General features: G+C 50.9%; 1 protein-coding gene across 1 annotated transcript in view; it reads right to left on the minus strand.

Moving 5' to 3' along the window:
• MICAL3 (microtubule associated monooxygenase, calponin and LIM domain containing 3) overlaps positions 1 to 17625 on the minus strand; it is a 1031057-nt gene that overhangs the window by 975263 nt on the left and 38169 nt on the right. The window contains exons 18-20 of the mRNA XM_031934616.1: positions 10775 to 10961; positions 4983 to 5071; positions 3983 to 4070 (exon numbers count right to left, since the gene is read on the minus strand). Coding sequence (XP_031790476.1) covers positions 3983 to 4070; positions 4983 to 5071; positions 10775 to 10961 — 364 coding nt within the window. The remainder of the gene's footprint in view (positions 1 to 3982; positions 4071 to 4982; positions 5072 to 10774; positions 10962 to 17625) is intronic.

Here is a 17625-nt window from a genome sequence, read left to right on the forward strand (position 1 = left end):
GGCTCCCGTGGTTCTCAGAACCAGAATAAGAAGCTTTAGCAACAGCTCCACAATTATTATTATTACTGTAATTTAGGGTGCAATAAATAAATATCTACCCATTTATGTGCAATTAGATCTATATACATACAAATGTGTACCTAAACATAAACACTCACACATCGCTGTCAACTGTGGCTCTTGGGGTCAGGTGGGAGGTAAGCTGGACTGCAGAATTCCCTTGCTCTACTAAAAGGCTTTCCATAAATGCCTAGAAGGGAAGAGGACTTGGGAAGCAGTAAGACTTCCTAACTTCCTCTGTCAGGTGGGAAACCCAGGGCTGAATGAAATTCTACTGCCTGGCCGCCCCTCTCGCTGCTGTGGGAAAGGCCTGCGTGTCCTAACGGCCCATTCAGGATCTCAACTATGGAACCTCATGGTTACCAGGAAAGGAGTGTCTGGGGACGCGGGTCAGGCAACTGCCACTTGTGACCTTCATTTTTTAACTCCAGAGCATCTTTTTCATAAGATGAGAGGAAACTAACGTGTTTCTCCCCTTCCATCTCTGGCCGGCACTGCCAATGAACCAGGTGATGAGCACTCAGCGGAAAAAGCTCTTCTATTCCCTTCCGGCTATGCCTTCGGCTACCCTGCTCCATTTTTGGTTATCGACCGTATCAGATAAAAAGAAGATTCCTCCGACAAAAACGAATTCAAGAAACCTGCAACTAAACTTCTCATGTCCCAGGGGGAAATAATCCCATTTTGGGATTTCCTTTCTCTGCCTATTGTTGTTTAAACTTTTTCTAAAGTCATGGTGGATAGTACGAGGCCAGGGTAAGAAAATCTGTGCCAGGACCACTAATATGTAGTAGTAAGTATAAGCTTGGAAACAGAGCATTTATAGATTTAAGAACAAAAAAGAGAATTTCTATATTAAAAGCACATTACAAACAAAAATACTGTAAACAATGCCCCCCAAACACTAAATTAGGCAGCAAGTACAGATTTGGTTCCCAGAGAAAGACAACACTTTAAAGCCGACCTAGAGTGCGTTCTTTGAACTGTGGGTTTAATTGGGTACGGGTGTGTTATTTTGTTTTTGTTTTGGCAATAGCAAGAATTTTGGCATAAAAAGAAAAAGAACATAAAGGAGAAGAGTGAAATGCCACAATATAAAGAGCAGGCACAGAGTAAAAGCACAGCTGGGTCAAACACTGCCCAGTCATAGCTTTACCAGCCCTGCCTCCTGGGGACGTAGGTCTAGGGAGGATGGTTGAGTTACACACAAGAGAATCAAGTGCCTTCATCATGGCCTCTTCTGGTCGAGCACACAGTGGAGGCGGCTACCATGGGTCTGCACTAATGACTAGTTTCTACCACATACATTCTGGGGCCCTGAAATACCTCAGCTTTCCCTTTTCTTTTTTCTTTTTTTAGATGGAGTCTAGCTCTGTCGTCAGGCTGGAGTGCAATGGTACGATCTCGGCTCACTGCAACCTCTGCTTTCCTGGTTCAAGAGATTCTCCTGCCTCAGCCTCTTGAAAGCTGGGACTACAGGCGCATGTCATCACGCCAGCTGATTTTTTGTATTTTTAGTAGAGACGGGGTTTCACCATGTTGGCCAGGATGGTCTCAATCTCCTGACCTCGTGATCCACCCGCCTCAGCCTCCCAAAGTGCAGGGATTACAGGCGTGAGCCACCGCGCCCGGCCACACCTGAGCTTCTCTGAAATTTTTCAAAAGGAAGTCTAGTTAAGTCATCAAAGCTTCAGTTTCATATTTAAAGAAGGAAATCTCTATCAAAGGACAAAAAGGTATCTATTTCATGCCAGCCATAAAATACTACCCATAATCCTGTTCCTTTCCTAGTGAGGCTAGCAGCAGAGGGAGCTCACCAGGAGGCAAGGTGCCCTGGGCTCTGAGCTGCCGGAGGGTGAGCCCCTCAGCCCTGAGCTCACTGACCTTTGCCACCTAAGCTGGGGGACAGTGCCTGTCATTAACTGTATGGGTCCACACTGTGTTTCCTTCGGAATACCACATTGTGAACTCCCGTGCTATACCAAGTCACTTTCTGGCTCAGGATCGAGAGCCACGTGGACCGAGACGTCCTCAGGGCTCTGACTCTTTCTTGGAGGTTTTGTTCTTTAACCACACTGCCAGCTCTCACCCTGTCTCCCCACTAGGTAGAACATTCTTCTTCTCTATGGAACCCTTAATTCTTTAGAACTCCCAAAAACCTGAAACCCATTATACTTTCAATTAGACAGCAAGAATGGCAACCTGAACCAGGATGGGAAAGTCAGCAAACCTGGCTTCATTCAGGAATAACCTAAACTTCATTGTGTTTCATTCTTTTTAAAGAATGTTCTGTACTCCAAACCCAAATGGACAGTTCAATCTCTTTTGAGTTGTTCTACTGAGTAGTCGGGTTCCTCAGAAAATCCATCTCTGCTGAAACAGGGCCCAGACTAACAAGGTGGCGCTCTCCCCAAATGAATGTACCTTCTATAGCATAAAGCCGAAGTCTCTGTCTAGACCCCTTTGGTTATTTTTCTCTACCAGTGATTCTGCCCATGCTCTGAGAGTGTCAGCTGCAAAGGCCTGTTGGTACTTAAGACAGATTATAAAGATCTTCAAGACTGCAGAAGGTTTAAAAGTCATTAATGGTTGAAACATGGCTCTAAAATGTTGGTCCCACCTGCAGGGCACTTAAACAACTTGCTCAGATTATAACAAGGACACGTTCAGTAGCAGAAGCTGAGTTCACCTGGCTTGGCTGGGGTTCTCTGGGTCCCGGCCTCCAGTTCACTGCTCCCAGGGTGTGCCGCCTAGCCTCTGGGTACATTTTCCCTCTCCCAGAATGAGCACCACAAGGCCTACATGAACCAGCTCTTAGGGAAGGGAAAGGATGCATCTCTGGAACCTCTCAGTGAGGGCCAAATGGGTAATTCTGTTGTCCCACCACAGGAATTCTATGACCAACTCCTCCACGGTTCCTGGCATTGGCTGACCATCTTCAGTTTTTACCAGTTTTGTACATAGCTGCTTGAGATATATGTGTTTTGAACAAGAGGAAAGTGTGACAGACAGAAACACAGCCCTGCTGGCCCCCTCTTGCCCCAGTGACCCTGGGCTGTGAAACACCCGGAGCAGTTTGCGGAGCTGCGGACACATCTCACAGACAAGTTTTACATGGAACTGAGAGAGGCCATTTTAAGGAAAAAACCTACATAATTCTTCCCAACAGGCCTTGTACCCACAAACCCGGCAAGTCCTGCCATGCTATGACAAGAATAAATGTGTTTTTAGAGGTAGACATGGTTTTGTTCACCTCCCAACACAAGGAAGTGGTCATGAAAGTGGGACAGGTTAGGGCTGGGACCTCATGAGAAGCCCAGTGGCCATGGGGTCAGGACAGGGCATGCCCCACCACGGTGCAGGGCAGACAGGAGAGCAGCCACGGCTCATCCAGACACAGTGACACGGAACAGGACGCAGAATCTTAAGTGAAGGTGAACGCAAAGCCAGACCACGGGGTTTAATCAACGCAGCTCCAGGCCATCAGAGGAGCTTGGAAGCAAACTGCATGAGGGGCCAAGTGGCCTTGGCCTCATCAGGAGTGATAATGAGAGCAGTGTCTGAGTGCCTACAAGCTCCTGTCTACCCACACAGGACCAGGGCCGCCCTCATGTGTGATGCTGCTGGACGGGGCTGAGGGATCGCACTTCATGGCTCTGCCGCCCACCGGATGGCCCTCACTGGGCCACAGCCTGCCAGTGGAACTCCCCTCTGATTTGCACCAGCACCTCCGACAGGCCATAGAGAAAGGGGACTCCGAATGCAAGCAGCTGGCACATGAAAAAGGAGTCCAGAGGGTTTTGGGCCACTTGATGCCCGAATGAAGAAATGTTGCTTTGGAGGTGCTGGCTCATGCCCTTGGCCTTGTCACAGAGGCCGAGGGAGTGACGCGCCACCCAGCCAAACAAGGAAGTGAGGCTACCTGGGGTTCTCTCAGTCGAGCCGGCCACAGCGCTGGCCCGTCCGTTGGCGTCTGTGGTGGGGCCATCCTGCAGGGGTCCTTTGGCCTCCTAGGAAAGTTCATGGAAAAACAAGAGTGGCTCTGACTGATGCACTCAAATCCTCAAAGCCCTAGAGGCACTGACAATCTGACAGGCTGGTTTTAAATTTTACTTATTTTTAAGAGACAGGGCCTTGCTGTTGCCCAGGCAGGAGTGCAGTGGCGTCATCATAGCTCACTGCAGCCCCAACCTCCTGGGCTCAGGCAATCCTCCCACCTCAGCCTCCTGAGTCACCGGGAGTCAACGTCTAGATCCACCCAGGTGCACCTCTTCCTGCAAGTCCCTCTGTGGGCAACAGAAGCCCTCAAGGGGGACTGACAGGCAGGCGTGCTGACAAGGTGGCAGCCATGCTGAAGAGACTGCTGGGTTCACCTTGGCAAAGAGAGGTGGAGAAGCCACCCTCATTAAGAAGAGCATAAGAAAGGAGAAAGTTCTCAAGTAACTCACAGAATGAGTGAAACGCCCCGTAGGCAGGGCGCCCTCTGGGTGTGGGGAGTGAGGGTGGGGTCACCGAGGAGCAGAGGGATCCTCCGGACAGAGTCTCCTCTCCCACTCTGCCCTTCTAGGGGAGGCTTTAATCATGTGGAACATGAGTGGGCATCACCCCAGTGGCAGGGGGTCCTCTCAGAAAGATGTGTGTTGACAAAGGCAGATGTCTACACAGCTGAGACGGAGAGCTGCATCATCTCCTGGGTCCCACTCAGGCGGCAGGTGGAGCCTTCACCTTAGCGAGGCAACCTCAGATCATCCATGAAAGATGCTTCCCTCCCCACCTGGGGTGCCACTGCGTCTCGGGCCCTCCCCACTCCCAGGAGAGGCAAGGCGGCAGGGGGGTCTTTGCAGGTTGGCCGCCCCTGGCCCATAGCCACACTGCTGCAACACCCACTGCTTCTCCCCCACTTACAGGATGGTCACCATTACCTTTCCAGACAGGGGAGCCACCGCTGGTCTCTTCCTTTGTGCGTAGCCAGAGAGTCGATAGCAGTAGTGTGGCTTACAGTAGAATTTACCTGCGGACAGCAAGAGGCAGGGACAGAGGCGATGAGCCAGGCACCGATCCTGAACGAGCCTCCCTGGTCTCAGCCACTCCTTTCCATCTCCTCCAGCCTCAGGAGGCCATCAAGCCACCCAGCCTTCCCTGGGCCCAGCTTTCTGGTTTACTGGGAAGTCGGTTCCCCCCAGTAAACTTTGATTCTAGCCCTCCTCTCCCCTGGCCTGAACGGGGTCTTTTCCTTTGGGAATGTGAAGGCCATTGAGCCATCACCCAATCAGTGCCCAGAGCGAAGATGTGAGGCCTGTGTGGCAGGGCCAGCAAACAAAGTGGCAGTGTGTGAGGAACAAAGATGTGGTCACATGAAACGCTGGGAGTAGCATTGCTGGGGAAAGCAAGAATGAATACAAGTGCGGGGTGGAGGCTGCAGGGCTGGAGGCGTGGAGTCTGCAGGGGTGCGGCATCGCTAGGCATCGGCTCTGACAGGCCCATCTCCGCTGCTCCCCCTCCTGCACCCTATCCCTCACCCCCTCCCAGTCCCCTCAGAGGGTCAGGATCAGCAGGAAAGGACATTAGAAAACAAAAAAATACTGCAGTGGATTATAAGTAGGATGGAACAGAACAGAACATAATAGAACAGAATAGAATAGAATAGAATGGAACAGAACAGAATAGAACAGAAACGAAACGAAACCAGAGTGTACTGTGGCGTGATGAGAATAAAACATTACTTCTTGGAACTTGCAGCTGTGTCTGGGTCTCAATGTAATGTGTATCCCCATGGGGAGTGTGGTCAGAAAAATCTGAACAACACTGGACTTGAATTTCCCCATGACTTTGGTAATGGAATTAACCCACAGAGTCATTTTTTTACTCTCACTTAAAGAGCGAAGACTTTTGTATCTCAAGTGATAAACCCTACTATAAAAACTGCTGAAACAGAAGTAATCTCATTTCACTTTCCTCATTTGTAGAGACTGCTTCTTAGACAAATGAGCTTCCCTGATCTCAAAGCTACAAGAGGACCTAAATGTCAAAGAAAATAAGGGTAAGATGGCATTCTTCCCTTTCCTTTTCCCTGATGATCTATCTTTCTTCTTTTCCTTCAGAGAAACTGACTTGTTTCACCTGCACTCCCTACCCAATGCTGAATAAATCTATTAGGAAGACACAGATTTTAAATACTTTTCACAATGCCTAGTATACTTTCTCAGAATGATTCACTGGCTACTGGCACTTGGTCAGGATGCAGAGACTCTACAGTGGCGACCCCTGATCCTGACGGCCAAAAGCCCGCCAATCTTACCGCCTGTTTCTCCACCAGAGGGGTAGAGCCATGGGTTGTCGCCTGGAGCTTGGCCACAACTTCCTTTTCCATCTGAATAAGCCACTCAGCTTTTGTACATGTTGGCTACCAATAATTAGGATAAGATAAGATGTACAAGTGCTTGGATCATGTGCTACTTGTTTTGGTCTGTTTTGTATCTCATTCTTTAAGAAATACCCTTCCCTCCTCCATGAGACTCTGACAGGGGCTGGCAACCACCTGGCCTGAGCTTCCACCACCAGTCACGTATGACCCAGGCCACTCAGCAACTCACTCCCTCCACCCCACCCAGGACAGGGTGCTCTGGGGACTGGCATGTGGCTGAAGGCAGGCTCGCTGGAGACGTTATGGGGATGCTGAGGGAGGTGAGGGAAGGGGCAGCCCTTCCCTGAGGACTGCTATCTGGCCGGAAGCTGTCAAGCTAAGGCTTCAATTGTAATCTGCACTGGGTTTCTATTACTTGTAACCAAGAGCATTGCTTCTTACAGTATCAGAAAACTAAAATGCTATCATGGCTTTCATTTCTTCCTTCTATTTTTTTCCTACATGAATTTGCTTGTTTTTGCAAAAGTGGAATCCCAGATCTTAAACTCTAACTCAATTGAACTCAACCGAATCCTCCTTGAACTCTGCTCTGGTATCCTCAACTAATAAAGAAAGAAGGTTTACATTTCAGAAACAAGACCTCCAAGCCTAATCAGAAAGTTCCAGCAAACTGTGTCCTCTAGGAAGGCAGTACAGGCGATGCGAGGAACGTGAGCGCTAAGTGTGATCTCAGTTCCAACACCGTCTCAACTGCTCAGCAGCCGTGTGAACTCATCTGTCTTTTGGAACATGTCCCCTCCCATGGAGATGAACACAGCACCCACTTCATAGGTGGAGATATTAAATGAGGTGGCACAAATCATGTGTGCGCATCTCCCCACATCCCTTCCCAAACTCAAGACGATGGCACTTTTTGCTTATTTAAAAAAAAAAAGCACTAATTTTAATGTTAACATTTGCCAAGTGCCAGACACTACTTTAACTGCTTTCCATCTATCAACTCATTTAATCCTCAAACAAGCCGGTGAGGCAGGTGCCATTCGTACCCACCTCTTCCTCAGTGAGGCACAGAAGGCTGAGCGACCTGCCCAGCGTGTCCCACAGTTAGTGAACCGCAGAGGCGGATGTGGTTCAGGATGCTGGTGCCAAGAGCCTGGACTACCACGACACTACCATGCCTGCCTCAGTGGGAAACCCAGCCTTGCTATGTTTTTAAAAATTAGCTACGAATTGTGGGTGATTCAGTCAAGTGACTGATTCTCAATGGTCCAAATTAAGGATCCTGATAACTGAATACGGGAGTGACTGGAAAAGGGAAATGGAGAAAACAGATGGCCACAGGGCAAACCCAAGGTCAAGTGGGCCGTCCATTCATTCATTCACCCAGGCCTGAGTGCCACTGTATGACAGCCACCGACATGAACACCAAGACGCCCAGGCAGGCAGGCAGGCAGGCAGACTTGTTCTCCCGAGACGCATGGGAAAGATGAGACAGTACGAGCCCTGCATGGAGAACCACACGGGCGCACTGGTGCCTGGGCAGCTGCCCTCTTTCAAAAGAGCCAGACCCCTCTCTGAGGAGCGCCGCATGGAGATGTGGGCCACATGCAGCTCACCCTGTGGAGACCAGGGGGTGTACTCCAGGAGAGGACACAGCAGAGCCACGTCCTAAGGAGCAGTGGCTTCATTACGCTTATGGGATGGAAAGACACTGGAGCAAAGAGTGCAGCACATTGCGGGCAGCTGACGGCAGACGCTGGGGTGGACACGCAATGCTCTCTCCACCTGGGACAAGGTTGTGGGCTCTGTCTGCATGGCAGTGGCTAGGACATTGATGAGATCCAAGGCACACCTTTTAAAATCCCTCCAGTTGCTCTGTGGAAACAGACTGGCGTGTAACAGAGGCAGGCATGGAGACAGTCTCAGGCTCGTCACTGATGAGGGCCACCCTGCACACATCACCTGTGGAGGTAGTGTGTGTCTCTTCTCAAGATGACAGGGAAGGCCTGATACTAATTTAGAGTCCTTGTCTTAAGAGCTGGCAGCGATCACAAACGAGCTAGTGTTTTGCAAAAAAAGAGCAGCTCTGTGTTTGAGCAGACGGCATCCTCGAGAAAGAGCTGAAGACAGAACAAATACCACCACAAGTAAAACACGGGGACATCTTCAAATATGATTCTTAATTTACTAGTATGGAGTTGGCAGCAGGCCTGGAGTCACAATCCCTGAATCTCTGCCCTGGAATGAATCTTAGGTGTCATTTGGTACAAGTGAGCTATTACTAGTTGTGTCAATTTGGACAAACAACATATAAGTTCTCTGAACTCAGCTTCCTGATTTCTGATTACAGTAATAAAAAGTTACCTAATGGGGTTGTTGTGAGGACAAAGGGCGTGATGAGCTGGGGCCCAGCACAAGGCCTCGGTTACTTCCTCATGCCACAACCTCTCCAGCTTATTCTTTGTTCTCTGAGCCTCTTCAGTTAGACTTCTGAGACACTCGGCAACTTGGATAAAAAACAGGCCAAAACTTCAGTGCCGCTAAAGTTCCTTACTGGCTGTAGTCCATCTGTCCTCTGACAGATGAGGGGGAGGTCTGTGGAGGGGCTAAGCTGATGAAAAGTTTAGCTGGGTTAAAATTTGGGAAGCTGGTTTAGAACGGCTGTCTTTTCTGCTCCAGTGTTAAGAATACTGCACTCAACCAGGCTGGCCTCATCCTGTCCCGGTCTCTCGCTGCCACCCAAGCTCCTGCCAGGTGCGCACGTCTGCCCACTACTCCGCCACCATACCCTTCTCTCTCAAAGTCTAGCCAAGGGTCAGCGAGGTCATTCCAAGCCACTCTTGAACTTCACAGATTTCCTCCTCCCCGCACGTCTCCAAAGCCACAACCTAGGCTGTGCACAGAGCCATTTGCTGCACACACTCGTGTCGCCTGCTACTTCTCACGGGCCCCATCCCCACAGGACCGTGAGCTCCTGGAAGCACACATTACACTTCCGCATCTTTCACAGAAGGCAGCAAAGATGCACACACACCCATGGGCAAAAGTACCTGTAGATCAATCAGCTGCGCCTTGCAGCATCTTCTTTCTGGGCAGACTCCATGGTGAGAGGCTAACTAGAAACACCCTGAGCATCAGGGACAGCTGAGCGAGATTGGGTGGCTCCCTCTGCCAGGCCCCATCCTTGAGATCAAATGCGCTATCCAAAGAGCAGGTATGTGGGAGAGGTGGAACAAAAGACTTGACAGCAAACAATCTGCCTGCCTTATCTAAACAGCATCCTAATTCTTCCACTCTTCCCTGACTCGGGAATGCTTTTTACCAACATAGTAGAAGGGCCAGGCACCATGCAGGAGTCAGTCTTTCTTGGCTCACCTCTCTGGGCTCCTTCCTTGCTCCTTCTGACAGAGGTGCCCGTTTGTTCATCCTCGGGACAGCTGAAGTGACTAGGTCCTAACTGCATGGCATCCCTCTCCTGTATGACATCACTGTATAATCTCACAGCCATGCAATCTTCTATCAGTGTCAGGGTGTTTATGCCACCTTATAAAGATTACTGCCTCTCCTATTAATCTAGGCCCCCTCATTACTCTGGAATCTATAAGACTGCCTCCCACGAAGTCCCTGCAGCATCCTCTAGGAATGGGGATGGGGGTCATCAATGCAGGGTCCTCAGATGGCAGCCAGCCTGCCTCTGCCCATCATGATGGCTCTATCATCTGTGTGCAGAATTCTCTACTGTTTACCTTGTCAAGGTCTTTTCATTGTAAAAACTGGCACATGTTGCCAAAGACCAGGCCTTGAACACCACAGTAAATCAGATTCAGGCCCCGTGCAATGGTTCACAACCCACCAGAGAGAGATCAGACAGATGCCAGAGAGGTGTTAACATGGGCCGCCTTGCAGGCATCTCTAAGAGCAAATGTCTGAGAACCCAGGGGCCTGGGACCCAGTTCCAACTGGCTGTCATCATCAACCTGAGGCAAAATATATGACTTCTATGGACGTGCAAGTCCCCTTCTGTAAAGTAAAGACGAAAACCTCATCTTGTGTTCCTTTTATCTCAAGTTCGCAGCCTGAGGTCAGAATACAAGTAAGTGTCCCTGAAGTCAGGGAAATGACTTGGGTAAATGCATGCCATTCTCATCAGCCTGGTGATGCTGGGAAATACTGATAGTAAGAGTCTTAGAGAAAGAGCGGTGGAGGGAGAGGGGCAAGAAAGGTTGGGAGAGGCATGATGGAAAAGATGCACATGGAAGAAGGCAGAAGGGGCCCAAAGGCGCCCAGCTCAGATGGAAACGCTCTCCAAGCCCAGTTTCTTCGTGGGGCCCGAGGCGCGGGGCGTCTCACCATCCTCGATGTCGTAGGCGTAGGCTGAGAGGCGCAGGGTGGTGGCGCAGTACTCGCACTTGAAGCAGCTCCGGTGGAAGAACTTGCCCTCGGCGCTCAGTCTCTCCATCACGTAGACCCGCTTCTGGCAGAAGTAGCACGTGTCGCTGCCTCCCAGGTTCTGCGGGAACTCCTTCTTCATGGAGCCCTGCAGGTGGCGGTCGGGAGGAAGGGGAGCACCTCAGGGAGTGCCGCACAGGCCCTCCTAGAGGCACAGCCTGGCGAGACACTCACTAAGTGGTCTGCTTTGAGCCAGACTACTGACTGGCTACGGTCAACCGTGCTCTTGGCTCTGCCACAGAGTGACGTCACCACCACAGTCACTGCCTCCACGCGCTGACAAGGAACACTGGGCACAACCGCGAAAGCCCGGGTCAGGCTGCCACGGACGAGGGAGCCAGCATCACAGTGCCTCACACCAGACTTGAGTAATGCTATGATACAGCCTGGCGACGCTGGGGAATACTGATAAGAAAGAGTCTTAGAGAAACAGCGATGGAAGGAGAGGGGCGAGAAGGGCTGGGAGGGGCACGATGGAAAAGACGCACATGGAAGAAGGCAGGAAGGGGCCTGAGGGTCCCTAGCTCAAATGGAAACGCTGGCAGAGTCCTGTTCTGAGGGTAGCTGTATCTGTATCTATTCAGTGCTGATGTAGTTCACACGAATATATGTGGGTCCCTGGACTCACACAACAACTACTGCAATCTTAGAAATTTGGTTATCAAAATCCAGACAACCTCAAAAGCAATTACTGCATGGCATACACGGGCTACACAAGTTATAAGCGACTCAAGCACACAGGTGTGTTTCCCACGGCTGTGCTGGGTCTAGCTAGACAGTGCCTGGAGACGTCTCTTACCAGTTCCTTCTTGTCTAGAAGGGCTTTGGGTTGTTCTTTCCTTTGAAGCTGATTGGCTATCTGCTCAGCCAATGAGCTCACTCCGCCCGTGTACATCTTTATATACTTCTATTGGTTGAAGGTTACAAAATGACCAGAATGAAGGAAAATGAGAAGGAAAAAAATACATAAATTAAGAAGACATGGGAAAAAAAGAAATCTCTGGAAAGTGCAATTTGAATACAAGGTGCAGCAGCAAACCATGCCAACACAGTGCTCACAGGCAGGGAAACTGGGTGGTAAGAAAAACATCGTGTCAGTGTCCACACAGGGGTACCAGCACAGACAGGACCGCTGCAGGGAAAGTGTCTTCCTCGGGAAGAGCTGGGTCTCTCCCATCTCTGTGGAATGCACAATTCCAGGCAAGAGTGGTAGAAGGCAGGGCGAATGCGCACGGAGACGGGCAGGCAGGGCCTGGGTCCCGCGCAGCTAGGCTGCGTTCACAGAACTCGAGGGGCACCCCCATGCACACAGCGGTGCCCAGGGTGATGCCACCTTTCACGGTCCAGGAGGCCATCTCCTCACTCAGAAGGAGCCATGCTCGCTCCTGCACAGGCCGCCTCCGTGTGGTTAGCGGACGTCACCATCTCCTGCTTCCTGATGCTTGACCCCACAATGCCTGCCACAGGCAGCAAATGCTCCCAGGCTGTTTTGGAAGAAGGCTTCTCAGCCCATTCTCCCTGCTGATGGTATTGGGGGTCTGAGGGCAGCATGATGAGGCCCGTGTGGCCCAACCAGGTGCTGAGGCCAAAGCCTTCTAGACTGGGCTGGGCATGTTGGCCACGAAGTGTGGCCACGCAGCCAAGCTGCTCCATCAGCCCAGGGAGGTGGGAATGTGTTCTAGGCCAGGAGGGATTACTTTAGAGGCTGAAGAAAGGTAAGAGAAAAAAACCCAACCAACTCAAGCCTCTTTCTGGCAACACCGAAGAAACCACAGGAGAAACTTTCAGGTCTCCATCGTGAGCCGCCCTGCTCACACCTAAGGTGGGTGCCCAGGCAGCCCTGCCTTGACCTGTCCCGAGAGGAAGTCCTCTAGAGACTCCCACAACCAGGTCACCCTTCCATGTGGAGATGGCAACGCCACCACGTGGGTGGCACTCCTCTCATGAACTTCATGGAGTAAGGGGGCTCCCTGCCCCCGGGGGGGAACCTGACCTTAATTCTGACTCAGAAACTCACCATGAGCCATTATCCTGGGGATGCCAACAGCCCCCTTAGGGCATGGCCTGAATGGACAGACGCATAAGGCCTCGTGTGAGGAACAATCACAGAAGCACCGGGCAGGGGGAAGCAGGCGCTCGGGGGACTCACAGATGCACACATGAGGAAGCCGTTCTTGTGGCTCAGCTCAAGGCTCAGCTGAGCTGAAGAAGCAATTATAGTTTTTAATTCAAAAATAAGATTCCCAAGGATTGGTGCCATTTGCCCATTAACTTCAGAGATTATACCTATTAGTGGCCAAGACAAACATGTGGCTCGTAGATCTAAACCTTCTTTAGGCACACTAAGGAAGCTTAGACAGACACCAGGAAGAGCTGAGCAGATAACTTAATAGCTGACACTGAGAGAGCAGAAAATGGCATTTCTGTCATTCTGCAGCAGACACACGGGAGGGGAGTGTGGGCCAGATGCCAAGTATGAGGCCAGGACACCAAGCCAGCCCTGGGCCCTCACTGCTCAGCCAGGACCCTTCTCTCCTGAACTAAACCATCAACCTCAGCAGTGACAGTCTGGGGCTGCCCACGCAAAGGCATCTGCCACATTCAGTGCTCAGCAGGTCGGCAACACTGACGAGCATCCCTGCAAGAGAGGTGAAGGCTCAAGTTCTACTTGTTTCTGGCATGAAAAGTAGTGGTTTCCTTCTCATTCCTCTTAAAAAGTAGCAGAAAAGTAGCAATTGCAGGATCAATCCTGCTGCACACCACATGTGTACATATGCTACCATGCACGTATGCCGGGAGGTCCGGCATCAACCCAGGATGGGAAATACCAACAGGAGTGGCAAAGAGACCTTCCAATCTCTCCAGAAACTCTACAACTGGACCAGCGCTACTTCGGGTGACAGCCGCGTTCATTCCTCAAATGATGACAACAGGCAGCCAGAATACTGCATGGTCACCCCTCCACTGAGGTGATTTAATTACACTGTGGTTCCTACTTTGTAACATATACTATTTTGGAAGACGTGAAGTTAAAAAAGCCAGGGGCCGAAAAACGTTTATTATTATTTGATATAGTTGAAATAGCGTCAAAGCCAGTTCACATTGACAGACCTGGATGTGTCAAATACAGCTGGACAAAAGCCAGCAGCCGCTTTAGCTGAGGAGTGTGCCACAGCCCTCACACACCAGACCGACATACGCAGACAGCAACACATGCAGCTACGCAGACAGCAACACATGCAGCCGGCTCCCTACAGGAGACAGGCCCAAGTGAGCAACGCTGCAACCTCCTGGGGCACATGACACTCGCAAAAGTGAAGTGAGTGGAGGCTGCAGAGGGCAGAGTTTTAGTGAGTCCTAGGCCATGCTACCTGTCGGAGGGAGTCGGAGGAGGGAGAGGCGGGGCGGGCAGAGGAGCGGAGACTAAGAGAAAGCTCCCACTGGTCGACAAAAAATCGACGAGGAGGTTCAGGCTCTGGCTATAAAATACAAGATGGAGAAAAACAAAATTAAAGGAAATGTTAAGTCACACACTGACCTCTGAACATAAGATGATTGGCAGTTGTACAGCCTTTTACTCTAGACCTTTATCTGAATACCATGTATACTTAAAAAAAGTAGCTCCCAGAAGCATAAGTGGCCCATGCAAGGCTTCCGTTTTGCTTTTATCTGTCCTTCCCTCATGCCTGCAGCAGAGCACGCCCTGGAACGCAGTCCTGCAGCTGTGGGCCACCCAGCACAGCCTCGCCCTCCCTCTGTGTGGGTAAGGAGGGGAGGGAGCGGGGGTCTTGTTGACTCACATGCTCTGTGCTCTGCAGAGAGCAACCCCCGGCCTGAGCTGGGATTTCTCCTGGGCAAAAAGATTCTCCCACCACCCCATCACTTCATTGGCCTTAGAAGTAGCAGGCAGCGGAGACAGCAAATCTAGCGTGAAGCTTGCTCCTTCTACAGAATGGCCAGAAATGCAGCATCTCTTCCTTCCACTAGTGCTCAGAGAAGCTCTGCTTGCCAAGGAGGCAGCTGAATCCCAAGCAAAGATGAGGAGAAAAGGCTTGAGCCCAAGACCTCTGCAGATTGCACATAGCACATGTAACAAAACTGAGCAAGGGTCTTCCTTAGCCGTGGGCCCATGCAGCTAGGAACCCGGTCCCCAGAGAGTGAGGCAGTGACTGAAAGCTTTGGCAACCAGTAACTGCTGAGTTTCCCACCAGGTTCAGAATGAACTATTAACAGGTGGCCGAAGGACAGCGTTAACTCATGGTACGAGGAAGCCGTCTGCTCCTCCAGCTCCAAGTCAGATCGGTCACACTCTCTACCTCAGTCACAACGTGCACTTCATAGTTCCGTGGAGTGGCAACATGGAGTGGCAGTTACCTGGTACTTCAACAGCCTCTGCTTCAGACACTTCGCCAGCTCCCTGGCCCTGGGCTCAGCAACACAGGACCCAGAGGGAGCTGGGGAGGACGGCTGTAATCACCACCCGCCAGAAGGAAGCAAGAGGAAGACTCAGTAGCCTCCTGGGGGGCAGAGCAGTCACAGCCAAGGGGAGGAGTGGGGGGCTGGGTAGAGGTGGGCAGAGAGCAGGTGAGTACACATGCAGGGTTATGGAGGACGGCGGCAAAGTCCAAGAAAAGAACTTAAGTCCTCAAAAGTATCCAATCTGGAGCCCTGCACTGAGGAGTGCAGAAACCAGCTCAGAGGGAAAAAGAGAGAATCATCTCTGCAAACTATTGCCTCCTGAGCTCAAAACCCGACCTCTTTCCCTCTCTGCACAGCAGCCCTAAACTTCAAATTGTTTCTCACTGCCAATCTCTCCTATTCAACATGCTTCCCTCCCTTCTTTTTTTTTGAGACGGAGTCTCGCTCTGTCGCCCAGGCTGGAGTGCAGTGGCGCCATCTCGGCTCACTGCAAACTCCACCTGCTGGGGTGACGCCATTCTCCTGCCTCAGCCTCCCGAGTAGCTGGGACTACAGGTGCCCGCCACCACGCCCGGCTAATTTTTTTGTATTTTTATTAGAGATGGGGTTTCACCGTGTTAGCCAGGGTGGTCTCGATCTCCTGACTTCATGATCCGCCAACCTTGGCCTCCCAAAGTGCTGGGATTAGAGGCGTGAGCCACCGCGCCCGGCCTTCCCCTCCCTTCTTCTTTTAGGCACTGTTTCATTAAACATTATCAGTCTCTCACTAAATATGCAATCCCCAAAATGGAGGGCACTGCCCTGCTCAAAGAAAAGGGCTGTTTTCCTTTTTGAGGGGACACAGCCTGGGAAGAAGGGAGAAAGAGGCTGGGCACACAGCGCCGTGGGAGAGCAGCCCCAAAAAGGGTGAGCACAGTGGGGCGAGGCCATGGAAAGGGGATGGGGAAGACGCTCACCTCCAGCCCAGTCTCCTCTCCCCGACCCAGCACCAGGTTCAGGCAGCACACACACTGCCCGCTGCTAGCCTGGTGAGAGGGTGCAGGAAGATGGCACTATGATTAGCTCCTATCGGGTCCGAGGGGCAACCTAATTTACTGCTTGGCCATAACTGCATTTCTCAGAGAGCAAAAGCAGAAGGGGAGTTAAAAACCAAAATGGCTTTTGTGAGATTAACAACTAGAGATGATTCTTCCCAGTAGCTGCAGAGCTACAGCCACTTGGAGATCTTTACGGGTACGAACAACAAGAACAAAAGTTTCCTAAAGTAAGCCAGCTTCTTTAACTGGGCATCTTGGCTATCCCTCACATTATATGATGGCCAGCTGCAATCAGTAACTTCCCCCTTAGTTTTCAGAAAAGACTAAAGCTTTCCACGGGTACAGCCCCATTTTGCCATCACCTACCTTTCTCCCCCTCATTCTCACCCTACTGGAAAAATCCTCACGCTGGTAAGAGCTTTGGCTCTCTTAGGATTTCCACTTCAAGATCCGTGACTGTTGAATGCCACTTGAATACTGATCTAGACTCTTTCCCTAAGAAGTTGTATCTGATGGTCCAAGGCTACTACTCTACCACTGGCACATATTTTGGGGGTAGAAATAGCATGGTCTTGGAAGGGGAACAGTGGGCAGAAATGGGAAGTCACTAAGGCCCTTTACCAGAACACACACACTTAGGGTCAGCATCCCATCTGAATGCCAGATGAGTGCCTGCTTTACAGCGAATGCTATCTGCACTGCTTCACACTGCTAGCAAAAATAATTCTGGCTCTTGGCTGGGTGACAAGAGTGTGCAAAAAGCAAGGGGAGGGGGCCGTCCCCCACATCCCCTCCCGCTGCCCCACCACCACAGCGTGCCCCGTCTGTCTGGCTCTCAGCATCCCATGCCACGGGTTCATGCTCTTTTACCCTCTCACGGTGGGGGCTCTGCTTGCCACGGCTGTCAGCATCAAGATCCCTGTATGTCTGTTGGCAATAAAGTAGAAACTTAAGCTCCATGCATAATGTTCTGTTTGGACCTACTAAGCAACAGTGGGAAATTCAGGGGCAGAAATTCAGAGTTCAACACATATCCCCTTCCCCTACTAACCCCATTCCCAGGTAACCGTAATCCCATCCATATCAAATCCCACGACACAAGGCCAACCTTCTGCACAGCCACTCTGCCCCCGCCGGCCTCCAGTGAGGCCAGCTACACAGATCAATAACGAACTATGGTTAGTACAAACGTGGAACAAGCATACTTCTTTCACACAGTGGCATAAGATCAGAGGCATCAAATAGAAGGTTTAGAAGGAGAGGCAGGTTAAAAGGGTGACACATTCCACAACAAGA

This window comes from Piliocolobus tephrosceles, chromosome 19 (genome assembly GCF_002776525.5).
Source record: "Piliocolobus tephrosceles isolate RC106 chromosome 19, ASM277652v3, whole genome shotgun sequence".
Taxonomy (NCBI): Eukaryota; Metazoa; Chordata; class Mammalia; order Primates; family Cercopithecidae; genus Piliocolobus; species Piliocolobus tephrosceles.